General features: G+C 31.2%; 1 protein-coding gene across 1 annotated transcript in view; it reads right to left on the reverse strand.

Moving 5' to 3' along the window:
• Positions 1-918: 918 nt before the first annotated feature.
• Positions 919-18,995, reverse strand: part of LOC124363613 (trypsin theta-like) — a 33,315-nt gene continuing 15,238 nt past the window's right edge. The window contains exons 4-7 of the mRNA XM_046818870.1: positions 4,376-4,561; positions 3,693-3,939; positions 2,383-2,517; positions 919-1,059 (exon numbers count right to left, since the gene is read on the reverse strand). Coding sequence (XP_046674826.1) covers positions 919-1,059; positions 2,383-2,517; positions 3,693-3,939; positions 4,376-4,561 — 709 coding nt within the window. The remainder of the gene's footprint in view (positions 1,060-2,382; positions 2,518-3,692; positions 3,940-4,375; positions 4,562-18,995) is intronic.

The raw sequence follows: 18,995 nt of genomic DNA on the forward strand, positions 1-18,995 counted from the left end.
CAACATTCCAATGCGGGGACAATAGGGCTCGTTCTCCAAATTCCTGTATTACGTCAAAGAGATACGCTGTATAAAGAAAAGCGTCTTTTTAAAGGCCACCACTGCAAAGCCATGCTTGATACGCTGGATTCTATATGAACACTACCAGTTATCATTCCTAACTGTACAGTCACCAAAAAAGATGGAGGAGTAATCGACAGATGGACTCGTAACGGTGGTCGCTATCTCTTGAAAGAGGTAGTTAACTTCAGGGCGGCTTCCTTCCTACAACTTTATTGACAGCCACGAAATGGGTGAGTGAAATTTACAGTACCACTTGTTACAAAAATTCGATCAACCTGTATCCATGCTTCTTAGGTTCGACCACGACTCTGGCAACTTCTGAAGGCAACGGAGGTGCGCACACTACGGAAGAGCCCACTTGCGATGGAACTGTCCTGTGAATAGGCGTTGATTTAGTTTTCTAATGCATTCAATCCATGTATAAGGTGCTTTAAATGAAGTAACTTCAACAGAAACACACAGTTATTTTTTCAGGTGAAAGGCTAATTCTTCTGTGAGGATGAACCTCTGCGATTGATATCTTTAGAAGAAGTTTTTGTATTCAAACTACGGTCAATTATGATATACATGAGATTGACCATTCAATTGAATATTCTAAATTCAGTTTATTTTATAAAATAGATTTTAAGACGCGTACATTTAGGCACATTGCTATAAAATAAGTTTAATTAAAATATTGAACTGGTTCTGTATTTTGGGAAGGAGAGGTAGTGGTTGGATGCAGAAATGATTGAGTAAAATTTTAGACTAATACGTCTGCTAAATACCTGTAGAGTTTTAATAGGTATGAGAACAAGATACATTACGAAGACAAATATGTTTTTTCATTCAGTAGTTCTCTTTTCATCTCAAAGGTCACTTCTCAATGGTATTTTTGACCCAGTCGACATATGAGGGCACGTTCACGTACGCAGCAGGGTCAAAGAGACAGTCGTAACCACCGGCGTACAGTCCGTACACTGCATTCTTGTACACCAGAGGATCTCCAAAGTCAGACTGTACACGACATTATAATATGTATAGGTACCAGTTTTAAAATAGTATAAGCCACATTTAAAACTAGATTTATTTTAAAGTTGTAATAAACTATTTATGATATATCCTTTTCAGATCTGCTGCCCTTCATAATAGCATAGACCATAGTTTAGGGCGTGTCGAATAGTTTATTGGATTTTTCATTATTAATTACATTGACAAAATTAAAAAACACGTTTTAAGTTAAGAACGTACCTTAAAAACAAGAAAGTCAAAAAAATTATAAAATGCTAAATGACGTAAAGAAATAAATAAATAAAGAACGATTTTCAAGAATCAAGAGAATACTCCTACTACTGGATAATTTAAATTGAAAATATAGAATGTAGACCGCGTTACTGTTTAAAGTTAAAGAAAAATGTTTTAATAACATTCTTACCTCAATTTAGTACGTAGAAAATATGCATGTACACGAGAAAAATTTTCTAATATCAACGTCATTAGGAATGCAGTAATACAATAATAAGAGCATTGTTATAATTACAAAAATTTAATATTTCACGAAATAGTTATCTAGGTTTTGTATCTTAAAATATACGGTATAAGTTGTCAACTTGAGTAAGTACGTTGCATTTGAATGTAATTATTTATTTCTCATATGCTGATGGTTTTATATTTTCAAAATAGAGTAGATGCCTGTTCTAAAAACGGCGAATTACTTTTAATATATACGTTATTAGCCATTGGTCCCCAAGTTAAGTATTAGAGAAGGATTCTTAGCCCTAACTTCACCTGGTAAAATAAGATATCTCTAATTTACTTTTTTACGTATAAAATGTCTGAAATAATGGTAATCTTTTACAGCATCCACAATCATTAAGTAATGCAAAGCAAATAATAATTCCGCTTTAATTTTTAACAACCATTTATCATTTTTGGTATAAACTCATACAAAATTAAAATAGCAATAATTTAGAAGAAATAGAGAAAAATCATAATAGTGATTGGATTTAAGACAAAGATAATTATTTCTGTAATATAAAAGTTCAGTAAAATTTTGTTTCCTCTACTTGTTTTAGACTTTTAACGAACAATAAAACTATCACAAGATAGTAAAAAATTTTACAAATAATTATAGTACTATTTAATACACATTTTTGCAGATATAATGGAACTAGGTTTTATAATCATAGATTCTATAAATTCTATAAATAATATTAATTAAAAAGAATTACATAAATTATCGTATGCGACATTATGATGAGTACTCGAGTTTGAACAACATATATACTATACTATTTTTCCATATTACCATATCCACGTTAGTGTAAAATCCATACTTACAGCACAAGGGCCAACATTCGTGTCGTATGTACACATTACTCTCGGTGTCAGATAGGAGGAGAAGGTTTCTTCACATTTATTCCAGTCGTACACTGTCACTTTAGCTGCCAGCAAGGTGAGCGACTTGAATTCGGACTAAAAGCATCATTTTGTTATTTTATTTTACTGTTAAAATGATAAATTTTACTAATTTAACATGCCACAATAATACAAGTATTTCTATCCTTATTTATATACCTATTCATAGTATGGAAAAAAATATACAGTAGAATGAGTGAGTTTCATTGTTACGTTTTTTAAGTTTTAAATACTTTATTATTGGGTATATCTCGAAATATTTTTTTTGTGCTGCGAGCATAAGTGATGTGCATGTTTTGTATCATAGGACTTATGAGTACTTATACAAAAGAGTACTCTTCACCACGTGACGCCTAACGGGCTAGGTGCAATATTTAAAATATAGCTTATTTTGTTCTTGAGACGAATTTCGGACAGAACAAAACACAGAAACAAATTTCAAAATTCCGCGGTAAACACATGAGAAACTTTTCAACCCTACTTAGTGATAGGATTCAATGATGCCAAATCCTAGGGATAAACAAGATATATCACAGGACTCATTGTTGTCTATGAAGAAATGAAATTTGTTGCGAAATTTTCACAAAAGAAATAATATAAAAAATATTTTAACTAATGAGAGTTTCACATTTTTGTTGTAATGGTCTACAAGTGTGATGATTACACCATGCCACCATGTGCTGATGAACTACGTAAGAGTTTGTGTTTGCATGGCTACACTTTATGTGATATTGTGTCACTTATTAATGATCGAATTAGGTGTTGCATATACGGGAATGAAGCTTCATTTTAAGTCTACATGTCAGTTTATTCTCGAATCGTCGTGAGGAGACACATATAGAAAAGAATATATTCCAAGCCTGTGAATATATTCCTCCCTAACTCTCAGCCAATAAATAATATCCCAAGATATATTTTTCTACAGCAAGTTTTTTTACGGCTAGTGACGTAAGTTTTGTTTTTCAACATCTTCATCTGTACAGATTTTCTGTGCTAAAGCTAAGGTTTTATTTGCAAGTGCAAACCAGCAAATGAGCGAATGAGGTAACAACGAAGTGCCAACCGAAAAGCGTACGATGCAAACTTTGAGGAATTTGCTTTTAAACCAAGTGATCAGTTTCGGGACTTTGATATGAAGAAATATCTAAAACATATGCATAGGCAGCTAATCTACATAAAGTTTTTTATTCTGTTATATATTTCTTAAATTATTAGAATACACTACCACTCACTTGTGACGCTGCTCCCCATCCCGCTATCGCAACCTTAGTCGTCGGCTTGAGGCTCGTAGTGCCGAGCTTGATGGGTTTGACGTACTTGCTAAACTTGATGGGCTTGTTGAGCTTGACAACTGCGATGTCGTAGTCCCAGGAACCAGTGTAGTTCTCGTTCACTAAAACCTTGTCTGCAGTGAAGAGCTGGCCGCCCTTCTCACAATTGGCACTTCCTACTCGGAACGACAGATCTTCTTTTGGGAACCTGAAAATAATTAGGTCCATTTATTGGTTACTTAAAATGCGTTAGAAATTTTAACCCGTTGTAAAGGTAATTGATAGGAATATGTGCAACAGAAAATGCTACTCTTAAACATTTAATTACTTAAAATTGTTTACTCATACGTTATTATTTATGTGGTATCTGTTTAATTGATTTATCAAACTGTACCGAGTTTTAAATTAGCGATAGTTAAAAAGAAGTAGACAATTTTCTATTGAAGTGTTAAAAAAAGAAAAACTTTTTAGTGACTGCCTTTGTTCAATATACATAGAAAGTTGCAATAAATTCTTCTCTTCTCATTGGGCCCCACATTTTTCGGGGTGCGTAATTAAAAATAAAACAGAAATTAGTGTATTGTCAAGCATAATTTTTGGGATAGGACGATAAATAAATAAAATGGAAATGTGCAGTTTTTTACGTCCAAAAATTTATCTTGACGTGCTTGCCAAACTTGATAGGCTTATTTAGCTTGACGACTGCGATATCGTAGTCCCAGGTACCAGTGTAGTTCACGTTTTCTAAAACCTTGTCTGCAGTGAAGAGCTGGCCGGCCTTCTCACATTTGGTACCTTCCACCCGGAACGACAGATCCCCTTGTGGGACTCTAAAAATAATTAGGTGATTTTATTGGTTACTTATTACTTAAAATGCTTTAGAAATGTGCGGTTATCGATATATTAGGTGCACCAAAAATGCTATTCTTTTTAAAATTGTTATGGTTTTTACAAAATTCATAGCTGTTTTATTGTTGTTATATACACACTTCATTGCTTAAAAATATTTAATCATACGCTATTATTTATCACATATCTATGCATTTGAGATACCAAACTCTACCGAGTTTTAATTTAGTAATGATTAAAAATGACTAGACACTTTTCCATTAAAGCTTTAAAAATAAAAATTTTTTGGTGACTTTCTTTTTATAAAACATTTTAATGGTGAATATGTCTATTGCACGATTTGCATGTATTACCTTTGTTCCCCAAAACCTTGTATCTTTGCTAGGAAACAAATTTAAATTGAACATAATTTGAGTAAGGCTTACTTTTATGAAGGCGTAAATCAGTTCTACGTGAAGTACCTCCTGTGACTATTGTGTATTATGCCCAAATTACCCTTACTGTCAAAGGATCAGTGCTCAAACTATTTATATAAGGAAAACTATGGCAACTATAATTAATTAAGCAATTGTGAAATGGACAAGAAAGGCTTTAGTAAGGTAAGTTTAGAAACTCGAACTTCCAGAGTAGAACCAAATTCGAGTGTACACGTCTCTTTTAACCTTCTATATCAAATAGTAAACGAAAGATTGATATTTAATAATTTAAGTTTATCATGACCTCTTTTAGTCATTTTATATATACGGGTGATTTCTGCGTGGTATTCCTAAAATATAAGTTCTACCTGTTTGTATAATCCTCAACTGATTGACATTGGGCAGAAACAGAATCTCTGAAGTAGTCAACCCTAGTTTGCTTACATTGTATTATACCATAATCCATTCTGACTTTATGTTTGATATAAATTGGTCAATCTAGGTACATATTATCACACAAAATTTTGTAGGAAACTGAGCCGGGGCTCAGTTTGAACGTTTTTGTCTTACCTTTCCCACCTCGGCCACTCTTATCAGTCGGTGGGGGAGTCACTCCGTCAAGTATTGATTTTCTGCCTGGTTGGACTGTTTGGTTGAGGTCAGCTGGTTGACCTTGACTAGTTTACCGACCAGCTGTTCACCGGCACCGGCTACTGTTCGGAGCGGTCAGACACGTTCGGAGAAGCTACTGTGTTTCTGGCTGTTCTCTGCTCTTCCCGTTTCCCCATGGCTGGCTAGCTCCACTACTTTCGGCAGGTAATTGTCTCTCTCACCCTCTTAACTTTATTTTGTTGGCGGTTTTTCTCTCCCACGCAGACATATATTATCGTAGTTTAGTTATAAGTAGTTTATATATTATTTTGTACCTTGTGTTCCTCGTGTAAGTTGTTTCGTGTCGCAAAGTGTTCTTTCCTGTCTATCGTACTTTCTAAATTTGTTAATGTTTTTAACTATGCCAGTTAAGTTTTTATATTTTTGCGCCGTGCTTTCTAATCGATCCGTTCGGCGAACGGAAATTATTTATTTAGTATCACCTTGTTTTTATTTAGTGTAAGCGAGACGGTACAGACTTTGCAAATTTTGTGACCTCGTGTTTTGTGTTGCGTGCAAAATTGGGTGGCAACATTCATGATTTTTATTTTATTGTTTAATTAATTAATTGCCTTATAGTAGCGTGAACGGATTATAATTTAATTATTGTTATTTGGGAAATAATGTACTGTTATTATTTGTAAATTATATAATTATTATTAGGCCTACCTTACAATTAATATTTAATAGAAAAATGTAAATTATTATAATATTATAATAGAATGATTAAAATCCAGCGAATTATTGTTACAAGTAAATGTTATCACGCTGAATAATTTAGTATGGCTGTTCTAGCCTGCAAGTAAATGTTTATATATTTGAAAATTTGTTTTGTACATAATATTTAATATTGTCACCAAGTAGTGTATTTTATAATACTTGGTGTCTTGAGTTATTTTTAGGAAATAGTCTTTGATACTTAAAAGGTACTGTTAGTTACAGATGGTTATTTTTAGTTGTTAAATTTAAATATTTTATATATATACTTTGTGGCAAACATAATTAAGTTTTTATTATTTCTCAGGTTGCAATAACATTTTTCTAAATATCTACTGGTTATGTTGGGATTCTATAGGGTCCCCGTGAGTGCCGTCAGCGGGACTGGTGCGGCGAGTCTGCCCAATGAAACCACTGAAACCAAAACTGAATGCCCCGTGCCCTGCCAGCGCTCCTGTACCGGCATCCAACCGGAGTGTATGTGCTCATATTCATTTCATCTGGAACAAGGTTGGATCCAAAATGTTTTTTTTACTTTTCTTATACTGAACTTGCGAGGATTGGGGTGCAGGGAGCGCTGCCAGATATTAGATCTGGAGGAGGGCCAGTGTTAAGACTAGTGTGTATTTAGTTTAGTTACATGAACTGAAGGGGAGGATTTCATCTTTAATTCGGATTCGTGGAGGCAACTAAGCCCCCGCCTCCTTCGAAAATCGGCTTTAAATATTTTTTTTTACTTTTTGGCTACAAACCTGAAACCAAATTACTTTTTAAAAATAGTGGGCCTAAAAATTCTACAACCTTTTCCCTAACCTCAGTTCATAACACTTACCAGTTAAAGATAATTTTTCCTACATGCCGTACCTGAAATTGTTATTTATATATCAAATCTCTATATTATATTATTTATTTATTATGTTATTATTTCTATTTATTATGTTATTGTCTATATTGGAATTTTATCTTTTGTTATTTAGTTTTTAAGTTACGCGGTGCACCGTGGTGCTGAAGTAATTGTATTTTTGTATAAAAATGTTCGCCACCTCTTTAATTATAAATCACGTTCTCGAAGTCTTGTCTCTCTTTGTCTCTCTTCCCACTAGTGGCATGTGGTTTTTTATGCTTTGCTCCGAGTTTGGGGAGGGGCGCGCTTCCGAGACCTGCTGTCTATTTCGCTTACTCGGAACAAAATGATTGTATTTTGCATGAAAATGTTGCCACCTCATTAATTATATATCATGTATTCGAAATCTTGTTCCCTTTATAAATTAACACTGTTAAACTTAAAGAGGAACCAATGAAATGATTGTACTACCAAAAAAACAGTGTGATATGTCAAGCTAATTGGTTTTTGAAGGACGTGACTCAGGTTGATTAAAGTAAACTTCAAATTTTAACGTTAATCTGTAGAATATAACTAAGAAGAAATCCCATTGCTCTCCAGGAGCGCTAATGTTATCGGGGGTTTATAAATCCAACGACATGTTCGATTTCAAATAGGAAGGACATTTTTATGAAACCGGATTCGATGTTAGTTATACGATGGCCTCCTTACAAAATCTCTTAATTGAATTTTTTTTAAAGCATATTGGCTATTCAACTTCTTGACTTACAAAACGAAAGATCTTTTAACCAAGATTCTACAACCAATATGAAAAAAACATCGTATAAGTAAACAATTTTTACAACATAAAATATAACTTAATAATTTGTGTAAAAGGTACCAAGTCCATAAAATCTCTCCAATGTATGCCTATTATTGATTTAGGAGATACTTTAATCAATAAAGTTTACTTTAGTTTAAAGATACTGTGTCAACTAGCGTTTTATTAAATACAGAGAAGATCTCCTCAAGATTATTAATTAACTTCCAGTTTAATATTTAAATTATTTATACCTTGACATGAGTTACTGCCTATAAAATTCATTCACTTTAATCTAGCTATTTCTTACGTGTAAACGTTGTAGCCAGTAGTCAATATCCAGTTAGAGTTCAAAATCACTCCAGAACCAATGAACGCAGATTTGAATAATATGGAAACCTGCAACAATTAAAATGTACAATAAAAAATACCCAAGAGGTAACAGCTTCAACATGTTACAAAGCAACAATTCGTAACTATATGTAATGGGTATGTTATAAAACTTAATAGTTTCCTTTTTTTAGTTAGGAGTAGCTCATTTTATACGTTTAATGCTTGAATAGAATATTATCCTTCAGGTAAATGTTATTATCGAGATGTTATTACGGTACGATAGACATACAGACATAATAAAGAAAATATGTTTTTAAATTTTCTCGACAGGCAAACGAAAATTGTATCAACTTTACTAAGTATTACTAAATGTTAATAAAAACACTACTTTTTCCAAATTGTTTATTTTTCGTACGAGGCCTTTCGAAACCAAAGGTTTCATCTTCAGGCAACTCCACAAATAAATATTTACACATTGTTTGTTACAATTAATATTAAAATAACATATGGTGTAAAAATATAAATAGAAAAATTTTTTGGAAACATTTCAGCCAGTATGAAAATATTAGATTTGACTAGAGTTTAATTTTTGAATAAATTGCGAAGAAAGAATATTGGAATTTTCAATAGGGCCCTCTTCATTGTTCATGAGTTTTTCTTTATTTTTGTTTATGTATAGTGTTTCCCAAGCATTCAAGTTCATTGGTTTTGTTATTTCTTTTATTAATTTTAGATTTGAAATTGATGTTCTGTGTCCTGAATCAATGCAGCGCTTGGCTACAGCAGATTTGTCAACTCTTCCATATTTTGTGTGTGATAAATGTTCTTTAAATCGTGTTTTTATTGTTCTTTTTGTTTGTCCAATATAAATTTTGTCACAGTCATCGCATCCAATTTCATAAATTCCCGATTTACTATCATTTGAAATTTTGTCCTTAGGGTTTCCTAAAATTTGGGATAATTTGTTGCTTGTTCTGTGAGTGACAGTTTTATTTGTATGCTTTTTAAAAGTTTTGCATATTTGGTTTGAAAAAGTGCTGTATGTTGTGCAAATAAATTTATGTTTTGTGTCTTGAGGTGGTCTTAATGTTGTCTTATCTTTTCTACTTCTTCTTTTTAAAGCTTTTTTTAGTATATTGTCAATGAGTTGTGTAGTGTAACCATTGAACATAACAATAGATTTGATGTAATTTAGTTCTTTCTTGTAGTTTTCTGTTGAAAGTGGTGTATTTAACAATCTATAAATCATTGAATTAAATGTTGCTCTTTTTTGTGCAGATGGATGGTTAGATTCATTGATGATGAACCTATCTGTATGAGTTGGTTTCCTGTAGATATGAAATGCAAATTTTGTTTCATTTCTAATAACTAATACGTCTAAAAATGGGATACTATTGTTTTGTTCAATTTCATACGTAAATTTAATAGTAGGGTAAAACGAATTTAGAGTTGTGATAAAATCTTGTATGCTTTCATTTTTATTAAATATTGCAAAAATATCATCGACGTATCGTATCCATTTTCTTGGGAAATATTTCATTTTAGATTTGGCTGTAGTTTCAAAATAGCTCATAAAAATATTGGCAATAAAACATGAGAGAGGATTTCCCATAGCTGTTCCATCAATTTGGGTATAGTAAGATTCTCTATATTGGAATGTGCTCTGATTCATACATAAATTTATCATACGGGAATATTCATCAATTATTTCCTTTTGTAAATTTTGAGAAGTTAACCAATCTGTAATTATTTTAATTGTATCCTTTATTGGAACATTAGGATAAAGCGATGTTACATCAAAAGAAACGAGATATTCATCTTTATATAGAACAATGTATTTAATTGATTCTATAAAATCGTATCTGTTCTTGATGGAAAATGAAGGAAAACCTTCTAAAGTTTGAAGAATTTTCGACAACCATTGAGACAGAAAATATGTTGGGGAATTTATACATGACACTATTGGTCGCATTCCATTCCCAGGTTTATGAATTTTTGGGAGACAGTGTAATTTTGGAATGGTAGGATTAGGAACTATAAGTTTTCTATATAATTGGTTGTTAATTAAATTTTTACAGTTTTTTAAGGTTTCTGATACTGATTTAGTGTACTTTTGAATTGGATTTTTTTGAAGGATATTATATTGTCCAGTGTCTAAAATTTGTTTAACTCTTTTATGATATTCTTCTTTGTTCATAATGACAATAGTATTACTTTTGTCAGCCTTCAAATAAAATACATTCTTCTGTTTAAGACATTTTCTTGTTCTATTGTATTTTGTGTTATGTAATTGTGAGGAACGTTTTTCTTTTAGATTCTTGGAAAAGGTAGAGTATATGTCGGATCTTATGGCAGTCTTTGTACTCTCATCTAAATATTGAATGTTACTTTCTATATCAACAATTACATTTTCACTGTCATTTCTACTTGTTAGGTTAAAATTTAAACCTTTGTTTAAAAGATTCATTTCATCTTCGGTAAATGTTTCTGATGACAAGTTACACACTAGTTGTTGGTTTTTGATTGGAAATTTTGTTTCTTGATGAAGAAATGGCTCATTGGAATTTAGAAGTAATTTAAATTTGTTTTCTAACTTTTCCTATTTCTTTTTGTATTTAAAATCAATACTATCAAGCATATTACAATATTTTTCTTGGAAAAGTTCATGGTAGATCGTTGATAAGTTTTTACTTATGTCCAAATTTAATGTAGTTCTAAAGCTTGTAATGATAAAGTATCTTGTTTAGAGTAAAGATTTTTTATTTCAAGGTTAAGCCAATTCAATTTTGCATTATGTATAACTCTGTCAGTGGTTTTGTTTTTAATTGGAATGTTAATTTTAATAAACTTTGGGAAAATCTTAAATTTCTTGCATTTTCTTAAAAACTGAATATCTAATTCTAATAACCTTACTTTTTGTTTGTATTTGTGAAGTCTGTTCAGCTCATTGGGCTTGAGTGCCATGTTCATTGTAGACTCTTAGAGCAATTGGAAAATTCTTTAAATATTACTAAATGTTAATAAAAACACTACTTTTTCCAAATTGTTTATTTTTCGGACGAGGCCTTTCGAAACCAAAGGTTTCATCTTCAGGCAACTCCACAAATAAATATTTACACATTGTTTGTTAAAATTAATATTAAAATAACATATGGTGTAAAAATATAAATACAAAAATTTTTAGGAAACATTTCAGCCAGTATGAAAATATTAGATTTGACTAGAGTTTAATTTTTGAATAAATTGCGAAGAAAGAAGATTGGAATTTTCAATAGGGCCCTCTTCATTGTTCATGAGTTTTTCTTTATTTTTGTTTATGTATAGTGTTTCCCAAGCATTCAATTTCATTGATTTTGTTATTTCTTTTATTAATTTTAGATTTGAAATTGATGTTCTGTGTCCTGATTCAATGCAGTGCTTGGCTACAGCAGATTTGTCAACTCTTCCATATTTTGTGTGTGATAAATGTTCTTTAAATGAAAAGCTTGAAAATTTAGTTTTCTCTGAAAATGCTTTAGCATGGACAAAATCGTACCTGAGGGACAGAAAGCAGTGTGTGTGCAATGACAACTCAATGTCTGATTTCAGAACTGTGACCTGCGGAGTTCCGCAAGGATGAATTCTTGGCCCACTACTTTTTATTTTGTACATAAATGACATTAACACTGTATTGCGGCATTGAAAATTTCACTGTTATGCTGATGACTTACAAATCTACTCACACTTTAACATTATCGACATAAACCAGACTGTGAAGTGGATGAATGAAGACATACAACGACTTGTTCAATGGGCTTTAAAAAATGGACTTAAACTTAACCCGGATAAAACCCAACCCATGATTGTTATCAACGACTTGCCAACTTCATTGACCTACAAAATACACCGACAATAACTGTAGACGGAAAACTTTTACCATACGTAACGCACTTGGATGGACCGATGCAGTGGTGTACACCTGTAACAGGGTGTTCGCTGCTCTGCACACTCTGAAACGAATGCAAGGACTTCTACCATTTCACATTAACCTTCTGTTGATCAAGTCACTTGTGTTTCCTTACTTTAACAACTGCAACTCTTTAATCAATGACATGACTGTAGCCCTTAGCACTAAACTGCAAAGAGCACAAAATTACTGCATTCGCTTTCGGTTTGATTTACGTCAAAGGGATTATGTTACACCATATTTTATTCAATCATCAATTCTAAAATTAGCTGATTCAAGATTCGAATTTTGTCATTGTTGTACTCTATTATTAATACAGATTCACCAAAATATTTATCTGAATACTTTCTGTTTTTGGCGGGGAGTGGCGCAAGAGAAACTCGGTCTGGTGCACTAAGTCTCAGAATTCCAATACATAGAACCAAAACCTATAACCGATCCTTCACCGTTACCGCCTGTAGATTATGGAACTCCTTACCAGATCCTGTCAAACAAATTGAGAGCCGAAAACGGTTTGTGGCGGAGCTGAGACGAAAATACCTGGACCGGATTATCGTGGCGGGCGGCGAGACTACTCTTTGAATCGTGACTGTGTGAATGTAAGAGTGAATGGAATGCCGTAAGTGTAAGTTATAGTTAATTAACCTTAATTTGCATTATTAAGATTAATTTTTTAAGATGTTAAATAAAAGAAAGGACCACATGGTCCTAATTTCGCCTCAATAAAGAAGTGTTTCTTTCTTTCTTTAATCTTATGCTACCTCTATAATAAGTAGATTTATCTTTTTCGTTAGACAAAACGTATATTCTGAGTTTCTATGTTTACTTAAAAAGATTCAGTTGTAGTATAATGACGAAAAATTCCAGTTATTGCAGAATCTGGCGTAGTTAGTCTGCTTGGTATTCCATATGGAAAGCATTATGATGTAAAAGGTGAAATTGTTCCAGTTTGAGTTTTTGGACGCTATGAACGTACAGGTATCAATAGGACGTTGAATCGCTTGGGCAATATTTGTTTTGTCTCTTATTCACAACAGGGCAAATTAGTTGTTAGTAACATAATAATTTAGTCTCAACAATTCTTACCTGAGAGTGATTGTTATCTAGTTAACTTTAAAACGTTTTTTATCACTGATGATGATTGTGACTATCAGCGAATTAAAAAAATGGTTTGTTAGTTTTCTTAAAGGTGGCTATATATATATATATATATATATATATATATATATAATATATATATACTCGAATGCCTTGAATGAGATGGAAATTTCTCTTACTAACCGATTCAAGATAGTAAAATTTTCTGGAAAATTTATATGTGAGATAAATTCTTCACGTAATAGTGAACAAAAATATTTAATAGCTCGACTAAAATATTTCGTAGCATTATTTTTAATAAGATTTCATTTAGTTTACGAGATTTTATAATACTCTCATGTGGCATTCATAATACCTCGTTAAATCTCAAGATGATATACTTTCGGATATAAAACGCTCCCCATAATATTACGGCAAATCTAATTCCAACAAACATTACAAGAAGCGTAAGCATTCACAACATTTCTGGGATAAATGGTGCACATGAATATTATTATTTAAAGAATTTCTATTACTAATGTATATGTAACATGTGATTTCAGCAAAGATAACCGAAAAATAATTACCTATTTCGCTAATAAGAGGCATCACTATTTTTTTTTTTAGATGTGACCAGTATGTGAATAACGAGGTGAAACTAAAAGTTCAATTGGATAATTGTTTCTGTTTCTTCAGTTAATATTAATGTAATACCAATAACATTTGTAAGATGGCTACTATCTAATCATAAAATGCAGTATATCGTACTTATTCAGGGTTGATCCGTTTACCTCCTTATAGATTTAAATTACCATAAATAACTCTGTTTATTAAAATGGCAAAAAATAATTGTTAATTCATACACTATGTACTTACATATATTCACCAGTAACAGGCAAAAAGATAAGATTTAAAGATTCATTCCAATTTTTTAAGGAACCACGGTTTTAGATCTAGGCACTTGTATTAAAACTTAAACAAGTTATTTATTAAATCTGAAAGGATTTTAAGATAAGATATAAATGTTCTATTTAAAAAAATGCAACATGATATGTCGATAAATCGTAAATATTCAACGATCTTATCGGTATTGGTATTTTCTTAATTACCATCTCTTCTCACGGCTGAAGAGATTATTTATATATTAACAGAATTTGCAGGATACCAGGAATGGATGCCCATTGATAAAATTATCCAATAACGTGAACAACTTTAAGATTTTACGATTATCTGTGACCTAATAAGGCTTTAAGTGATTTACTTTAGTTTGAAGTTTAAAAATATTATGCATATCATTCAGTGACATGGTGGACAAAAGATTAGTCTATGTCATTAATTAAAGTAACAATAAAAGTATAAACTACATTTTTGATGGTATTTATTATTTAAACTAAAGTAATTCTTTTACTGCAGCATTCCTCAGTTTTATTAAAGTTTCTAGGACCTAACCGCAGCTTTGCAAGCAATATCTTGTGGACATTATGTAAACATTAATCCAGGTGTTATATCAAAATTTATTTTCCTCATAACTATCCCTCATCACTGAAAAAGGAATCTACGTCCCCCGACAATTTTCTGTCATAAAATTGTATTTAGTATGTATGTAATAGTTTCTTATTCTCTTTGCTACGGTCATGGGTTCCCTCAAATGTCTATACACTACGTTCCACAATAGGAAGTGAAAAACGGTTTCTTGTACCTTCTGTGTGTATATTCTCAATTTTATAGAACCGTTAAGTGAAACCTGTAAACTAGTACACTAATTAGTTTGTGTTCATCATCGCTGCCATGTATAATTAAACTTATATAATACTTTTTGCATTACAGCTGATTTATTTATTGAATACCAAATACTGAGACACTGCGGGGCACGTTGCATTCTGTGACTTGATCAGCTGTCAAAAATATTGCCTAGTTTTACAGTAAATAATTTGATTTCAGGTGATTTTAAGATTATTTGTCAGTGATATTTTGTAATAACAAATATACTAGTCTTTTATGTTTATATCCAAGTAGTGTGCCTGCCAAATGTCCGAACCCGTGACTGTGTATTACGTGAGCATCGAAAATTCTCACAAAACCTTCCTATTTATAATAAGTATAGAATCCAGAGATTTAATGCTTACAGTGAGATTACTTAAATTGAATAAAAAGTAATTCGAATTAAACACTAAATAATCACCACCTGCAACAATCACTATTCTTAATGCAATTTGTTTAGTGATAAACAAATATTTAGTAGTCAATATTTTATTTATGTATAGTTCATGTTTTTGGCTGCTATCTGCTATCCATAATTTTGCAATTAATACAAAAATAATAGGATAATTTATATTTCCATTTTTATTTTCCAGAATAAGTAATAATAATTTAAATGACTATATTATTATTTACAATCATAGTTGAATAAGTTTTACAATATCTGTTATACTTGAAGGAACAGAGATCTCAAAGCTTATATAGGGACATGGGCATGGTTAAGTTGTTATTATTAATAATACACTTTTAAATATTGTTTATATATTTTTCACATAAACTGAAGTTTTATAAATTTTAACATTTTAATGCCGAAAAACAAAACAAAACAAAATAGAAAGCTGGCGATAGAACAGTTTTAGTACCCAATATTAAGATTTGAATAATTCGTTTTACCAATAAAACTTTAATTATATCTGCAAAAGTAATGTATTGAATACCTACCGAACAATAATCTTATGTGATTCAGAATTAATATCTAAAAAATGGTGGTTATTATTTAAAACTTACCTCTGCATAATAAAACATAGAATTGTAAACTTCTTAAAATTTTTAACTTAAGAGGTTAAGAGTTATACTGAATTTGTGAAAAGTATTTACCATAAATTGGGTATGAAAATTACAGTATCGATAACTTGCAAGATTCACAAACGATAAAAAAAGAAATCACAATAAATATACTTGGAGAATAGACTATAAACATATCACGAGAGTTCTGACCCTTTTCCACGATATTGATAGGATATTGATATTATTGCATATTTGAAATAAATGACACTATACTATTAATATCACTGACATTTTCTTAATGAAATAATATGAACCTAGTATTTTAACAGTTACATGTCTGCTATACTTTTAAATTAATTTATAGTTTTGGTGCTCTTCCTCGTTGTCATATGTCATAAAACAATTCAAATAATAACATGTATCTTTGATAGTTTTCATCAATGGGTGTAAGATCAACATAACTTTTTTTAAAGCATTTTATACATTCCCAAATATTTCATTATTTTGGCATAAAGTATTTTGATAATATTTATATCAGAATCAAGTAGAAAAAAAAAACAAAAAACAGTGGTTTCGAGAATTATAGCTATGTTCATATATTAAGTACCGTAATTAGTTAACTTAGAACAGCTGATTAAACCCATCAGGATATTTCAGTTAACATCAAGCGTTTGCTCAGTACATTTCTTAAGGGAATTTCATCAAGAAAGTGGTCGGAGTGGAGAATCCTTCATTATTGTTCCTCAAGAGCACATCGTGTACAAAATTTAAAGGGCAATCTCTTATAGCTCTTCTGTCCATAATTAAATCATTCCCTCATTTTGTATTGATATATTTGCATTGTCTTACGGTTTCGCACGCAATTTCTTCGTAAGTAATACGTTCATCATACATATCTTTATATATATATTTCTTGTGTGCGTGTGTATGGTACTGAACTCCTCCTAAACGGGTGGACCGATTTTAATGAAACTTTTTGTGTGTCTTCAGTTGGATCCGAGAATGGTTTAGATTCATAATTCGGTCCAATTTTAATAGTTTATTTAATTAATTTTTTAATAATAAATTGTTGTTGATGGTGGAGTGTTTTACATTGGATCCGCCAGACTGCGCCACGAACGACACGTAATACAAAGTGAACTGATACTTAACAGCTGTGAATATTTTCAGCTGAAGTTCATCAAAGAAGCAGAAACATTTGTTCACAATTAAAATTTAGAAAGTTCATATTTTAAATTTGTAAAGTGCTTGATCAGTAGTGTAATGCAGATTGCAAAGATGAAGTTTCACCAATTGCTCTACGTAAACATTATAATATTACAACACAGCCATAATGTTTTTCTATTTTAATTCCAGGTTTTCCCGACATTTTGTGCTGCTATCAAATTTGTGTGTTGTTTTGTAACATTCTGTAATTATTGTGTGAGTGATAATTATTGTTATGATACATTAATAGAGATTGAAGATGTTTAACTATAGTTATTTATTAAAGTTATTGAACTCATTTTGCAAATTTATTAAAGTGAGTATATTGGTCGCATACCTCAAATAACCTAAGTAGCATACAAATCAAAAGGTTGTGTTTGTATGTGTGAATATTGTTAACAGTTTAGATAATTAAGTTTTAAACTAATTGGATTTAAAAAAATTTGTTGTAATTTACATTTTTTAATCTGCAGTCAGAATTGGTCACATAAGTTCAAATTAAGTAGCATACAAATCACATGTGTGAATAACTACTTATTGGTGTAGGAATTGGTTTTAAATTAAATTTTGTTGGCCAGTTCCGATATTATACTGTAATTTTAAATTACTAATTTTATAACAAGTATATTTTTTTAATTTACAACTTAATTTATCGTAGGCCTAATGCTATTGAATGTACAATATGTTTTGTTAATCCTTCAGGAGTGTACATAAACAAATTAGATGGTTTTCCGATAGGGCTGAAGTATAATAAGTGGCCTCCATCACAATCGAATTATTGATATTTCTGAATAGCCTATCAAAACTACTGAATTTCATTATAGTTATTTATTCGGTCAAATTTAATTAAATTTTTAATTATAAATTGTTGTTGATGTTGGAGTGTTTTATATTGGATCCGACAGACTGCGCTACGACACGTAATACGAAGTGAACTGATACTTAACAGCTGTGAATATTTTCAGCTGAAGTTCACCAAAGAGGCAGGAACATTTGTTTACATTTAGATTACGTTATTATAAAGTGCTTGATCAGTAGTCTAATGCAGATTGCAAAGTTAAATTTTCACCAATTGTTATATGTAAACATTATAATATTACAACACAGCCATAGCCTACGTTTAATCAATTATAGTCTTGAAAGCATAGAGTAAGCATAAACATATAAAAATAACACCACTTCTTATTTCAATATATTCTGTACTCACTTTGGAGGATAGAGATTATCCAGATATAAAATTAGAAGTTTTAGCTTTTAACTGAAATTCTTATTAGCCTAAATATTAAGTGTTGATCTTGGAAGAATGCGCTACAATCGCAGTTTCAAATGTTTCTCTATTTTAATTCCAGGTTTTCCCGACAGTTTGTGCTGCTATCAATGTGTGTGTTGTTTTGTAAGGTTCATGTTTCAAAAGTAAATACGGCAAATAACATTAAAATATAATAGAATGAAGTTATAAAAAGTGTACTACGTGGCCGCGTTATAAGTTTATAAAGGCCAGCCAACAGGCAAAAAGAAGAAAATAAAAATTATTGTGTGAGTGCTAAAATTGTAATAGTACATTAATAGAGATTATTGGTCGCATTACCTCAAATAACCTAAGTAGCATACAAATCAAAAGGTTGTGTTTCTATGTGTGAATAACTATTGTTAACATTTT

The sequence above is a fragment of the Homalodisca vitripennis genome, chromosome 5 (genome assembly GCF_021130785.1).
Source record: "Homalodisca vitripennis isolate AUS2020 chromosome 5, UT_GWSS_2.1, whole genome shotgun sequence".
NCBI lineage: Eukaryota > Metazoa > Arthropoda > Insecta > Hemiptera > Cicadellidae > Homalodisca > Homalodisca vitripennis.